Below are 4,764 nucleotides of genomic sequence, written 5' to 3'. Positions count from 1 at the left end.
AGTGAGTATTCTTGATACTCGAGTACGAAACCACGACGACACACACCAGTCGACTCGCATCGGTTGCCTCCATGAACGGCGGAGCTATTCTCGCGTCCACACCACACCTGGCTCCAACGTGGACACGCCCATAGCTGGGGACACTACTAGGTCACGCATGGCATCAGAAGTTTGGCGTTGAAGAATACTTTCGCACGGCGCCCCGTGCTGAGAGCGAACACACCCCTCCGGTCTCTGGACTCGCTGGACTCGCAAAGAATTCTTAACACCAGCGGCGACACGTCCTCGAGCCGCCGCATCAAGTAGAGGACGTCGAGCACGCGCCCGGTCGAGGCGGCCGGCGCGACGGCGCGTGCCCTGGGGGGCTTCCCGGTGGTGAGACGGGCTCCCTTCGGGCTAGCGCCCGCAGGGCGTCGCTCGGCGCCGTCGCGTCAGCCGTGTCGGAGTCGTACGGGCTGGCCGATGGAGCAGGGTCCACGGCGGGGGCGACGGCAGCGCGCGGCAGTCTCCTCCAGCGTGTGCGCGCCGCCTGAGTTTGAGCGGTGCGGGCCAGCCGGTTGCGCAGCGTCGCTAGGAGAGCTAGCGTCAGCATCGCCAGCATCGCCCATCTCCAGCCCGTCAGGGGGGGCGGTGGCGGAGGTGGATCCTTGCCGTCGTCGGCCGCCCCCGCCGTCACGCCCTGCGCTGGTCAGCAAATTCTTTCGCACGCTGTGAGAGAGGGCCCTCCAAGAATTCTTTCGCACGGCGCCCCGTGCTGAGAGCGAACACACCCCTCCGGTCTCTGGCTCGCTGGACTCGCAGATGTCGACTATCAGCGGGCCATCCGACGCCGCGAGCGACGGGGTGGCGCAAGAGGCCGCGGGCGCTGGTCCGGTGCCAGGTCCGCAGGCGCCGCAGGGCACGGCGGCGCAGGCTGACGGCTCGCGGGTGCGGCCGCAGCGTCACGCCTCGATCGAGCGCTTCGTGGCCGGCCCCGCCCCGCCCCCTTCCGTGGCGGCGGAGGCGGCCCGCGCCGCCGCCGCGATGAGCGACTGGACGGGCGGCGGCTCGCTACCCTATCGCCTTGTCCGCATCGAGGAGGCGCTGCCGTTCGAGGACGTCGAGGCCTGCTGGAAAGGGCGGCGGGACGAGTGGCGGGACGAGGTCGTGGGCGCGGCCGGGTCTGCCGTCGACCTCGCCGGCTTGCTCGCGGAGCTCCTGTGCTCCCTGACGGCGGCGGCGGTGTCCTACCTCTGGCGGTCTCGCGGCCAGTATGACAAGCTCTACGGCGAGCTCTACGACCTCGCGTCGGGGCGCAGGTCCGACCCAGTTGCAGCGACACTCCGCCGGCTCGTCGCGGCAGTCGAGACGGCGGCGCTGCCTCCCGCCGACGCGCGCGAGAGGCAGCTCAAGGTGGTGCAGCTGCCGCCCGCGGAGGCGGCCGAGGGGGCGGCCGTGCAGGTTTACTTTTCGGACGAGGAGCGGTGGTACCGCGGCACGGTCACGGCCGTGAATGGGAACAAGACGTTCACGGTGCTGTTTGAGGACGGCGACGAGGACGCGTCGGTGCCGCTCTGCGACCTCTACCAGGAGCTGCTGGAGGACGGCAAGCCTCTGGAGCTGGGCCTCGGCGCGACTCTCTCTCTCTCTCTCTCTCTCTCTCTCTCTCTCTCTCTCTCTCTCTCTCTCTCTCTCTCTCTCTCCCCCCCCCCCCCCTCTCTCTCTCTCTCTCTCTCTCTCTCTCTCTCTCTCTCCCTCCCTCTCCCTCCCTCCCCGGTCGGAACCTTCTCGGAACTGTCCCGGCAGGCGACCCGGGGCCAGACCTGGCCGAGGGCGACCGCGCCACCGCCCTGCACCTCCGTCGAGCGTGGTGCGCAGCTGAGAGGGAGGGTGTAGAGGGTGTAGAGGGTGTAGAGTGTGTAGAGCGCTGTAGAGCTGTAGAGCTGTGGAGCGCTGGAGAGCGCTGTAGAGAGCTGGAGAGCTGTAGAGCTCTCCATCCGGCGCGGGACGGAAGGCGCCTGGGCGTTGTAGAGAGCGATGTAGATCGAGGGGTCCCGTGCCATGCGGAATCGACCCTATCCAGTGCTCTCAAGTGCTCAAGCGATGCCGAGCGCGAATTCTCACCGTGAAATCACACCCTCCGCCGCAGGTGCGCGGCGCGGGTGGCCGCGGTGCGCGCCGGCCCGCTCGAAGGCACCACCGAGCTCCTCATCAAGTACGAGGGCTGGGCCGCTAAGTGGGACGAGTGGGTGCAGCGCGACTCGGGCCGGCTTCGGCTGTACCGGCCCGACGAGCTCACGCTGTCCTCGCTCCCCGACGAGGTGCACGCACACACACACACACACACACACACACACACACACACACACACACACACACACACACACTCGCACACACACACACACACACACGCACACACACTCGCACACACACACTCGCGCACACACACACACACACACACACACACACACACACACACACACACACACACACACACACACACTCGCACACACACGCTCCACCCACGCGCACCGGGCCTTGCACTTTGAATGCCGTGGGGCTCCTGTCTGTCCAGACGTGGTGTCGCGAGGCTGGGTCGCCCTGGCCCTCGCCCCCCACCTCACCTTCTGACTGTATGCTGCGAATTGCGTCTCGGCCGCCTAGCGGCGCCCCCTGAGCGTAGCGAGGGGCTGTGAGGGTACCCAGCACCTGCTAGTGGTGTATTCGGACCGGCCCGAGCCCAAAAAGCCGACCACCACCTCGTGTGTGTGGAGACGTGCACCTGTGGCCGTACCTTCACTATCAAACTATTAGCCTAATAACGTACCTAATTATCAACACATATTAGGCTAATAGTTTGATAGTGTTGTACCTCAGGTGCTCCTCCTCCTCCTCTCGCAGCTGGCCTGCAGCCTCTCCCTGCGGCGCGCGTCGGCCGTCTGCCGCTCGTGGCGCGCGAGGCTGCGTCGCGGCCAGCGCGACGCGGACCGGCTCTTTGAGAGCGCGTGGCTCAACTTGCCCGTCGTCGACCCGCTCGACGGGCGCGTCTGCCTCGGCGTCGCGGCCGCCCTCTCCCGCGCTCCGGCCGGCGAGCGGTTGCGGCTGAGCGCCGGCGCCGAGCTGCGGGGCGCCGCGACGCGTCGCGGACATGTCCGCGACACGCCCGCGCGTACGTCGCGCCGCTGTAGGCACCAAGCTGCGTCCCCACGACTCTCAGCTCGTATGCGCGAGGGCGGTGCATCTCGTCGCCGACGCGGGCGCGGCTCTGTGCGACGGCACCCTGCACCTGCACGGCGGCGAGGGCGGGCTCGTCGAGGGGCTGGCCATCTCGCACGATCTCCCCCGTATCTCCCCAGATCTCCCCCTAGGCGAGGGCGGGCTCGTCGAGGGGCTGGCCATCTCGCACGATCTCCCCCGTATCTCCCCAGATCTCCCCCTAGGCGAGGGCGGGCTCGTCGAGGGGCTGGCCATCTCGCACGATCTCCCCCGTATCTCCCCAGATCTCCCCCTAGGCGAGGGCGGGCTCGTCGAGGGGCTGGCCATCTCGCACGATCTCCCCCGTATCTCCCCAGATCTCCCCCTAGGCGAGGGCGGGCTCGTCGAGGGGCTGGCCATCTCGCACGATCTCCCCCGTATCTCCCCAGATCTCCCCCTAGGCGAGGGCGGGCTCGTCGAGGGGCTGGCCATCTCGCACGATCTCCCCCGTATCTCCCCAGATCTCCCCCTAGGCGAGGGCGGGCTCGTCGAGGGGCTGGCCATCTCGCACGATCTCCCCCGTATCTCCCCAGATCTCCCCCTAGGCGAGGGCGGGCTCGTCGAGGGGCTGGCCATCTCGCACGATCTCCCCCGTATCTCCCCAGATCTCCCCCTAGGCGAGGGCGGGCTCGTCGAGGGGCTGGCCATCTCGCACGATCTCCCCCGTATCTCCCCAGATCTCCCCCTAGGCGAGGGCGGGCTCGTCGAGGGGCTGGCCATCTCGCACGATCTCCCCCGTATCTCCCCAGATCTCCCCCTAGGCGAGGGCGGGCTCGTCTAGGGGCTCGCCATCTCGCACGATCTCCCCCGTATCTCCCCAGATCTCCCCCTAGGCGAGGGCGGGCTCGTCGAGGGGCTGGCCATCTCGCACTTCCGTGACGAGGCAGTCGTCGTGCACACTGGCACGTGGACGCTGCGAGGCTGCAGCATCGCCTCCTCGCGCAAGTCCCGCGCCGTGACCGCGGTCACCGTGCGCCCCGGCGCGGCGCTGCGGCTCGAGTCGTGCTCGGTGCGAAACGCCCTGTCCGCCGCGATGCTGCACGACGGCGCGGAGCTGCGCGCCGTCGAGTGCGTCTTCGACAACACGCGCACCGGCGTGATAAGCCGCGGCGGCCACTTGGAGCTCGAGCGCTGCCGCGTGGAGGCGCCGTGCGACGTGGTTCTCAAGCTGAACCCGAGGACCACCGGCCACGCGACGGCCAACCGGGTGAAGTGCTCTCTCTTCGGCGGCTGGCAGAGGCCGGTTGGCTTCCGGCGCCACTCCAACGTCGGCCTGCCGGCAGCAGAGGAGGCGGCTGAGGCGGAGGAGGGGGCAGAGGCGGAGATGGCAGCCGAGGCGGCGGCGGCGGCAGCGGCGGCGGCGGAGGCGGCGGCGGCGGAGGCCGCGGCGGCGGCGGAGGCAGAGGCGGAGGCGGAGGCGCAAGCGGCGACTGCGGCGGCGCAGGCGGCCTCCGCTGCGGCGGCGGAGGCGCCTCTCCCCTCCTCCGCCTCCTCCTCCTCCTCCTCCGCCACCCCCCCCTCCTCCTCCTC

At 69.1% G+C, this 4,764-nt stretch overlaps 1 protein-coding gene across 1 annotated transcript; it reads left to right on the top strand.

The window, feature by feature from the left end:
* Positions 1-801: 801 nt before the first annotated feature.
* On the top strand, positions 802-4,441 carry EMIHUDRAFT_235704 (hypothetical protein; the record flags this gene model as incomplete). Its single annotated transcript, XM_005779864.1, has 6 exons — positions 802-927; positions 1,078-1,545; positions 2,196-2,300; positions 2,881-3,074; positions 3,211-3,323; positions 4,068-4,441. Coding segments are annotated over 6 exons (1,380 nt in total), but the record flags the coding sequence as incomplete, so codon positions are not given.
* Positions 4,442-4,764: the final 323 nt, after the last annotated feature.

The sequence above is a fragment of the Emiliania huxleyi genome (genome assembly GCF_000372725.1).
Source record: "Emiliania huxleyi CCMP1516 unplaced genomic scaffold EMIHUscaffold_224, whole genome shotgun sequence".
NCBI classification, from domain to species: domain Eukaryota; phylum Haptophyta; order Isochrysidales; family Noelaerhabdaceae; genus Emiliania; species Emiliania huxleyi.
This window is presented reverse-complemented; position numbering and strand designations above follow the sequence as displayed.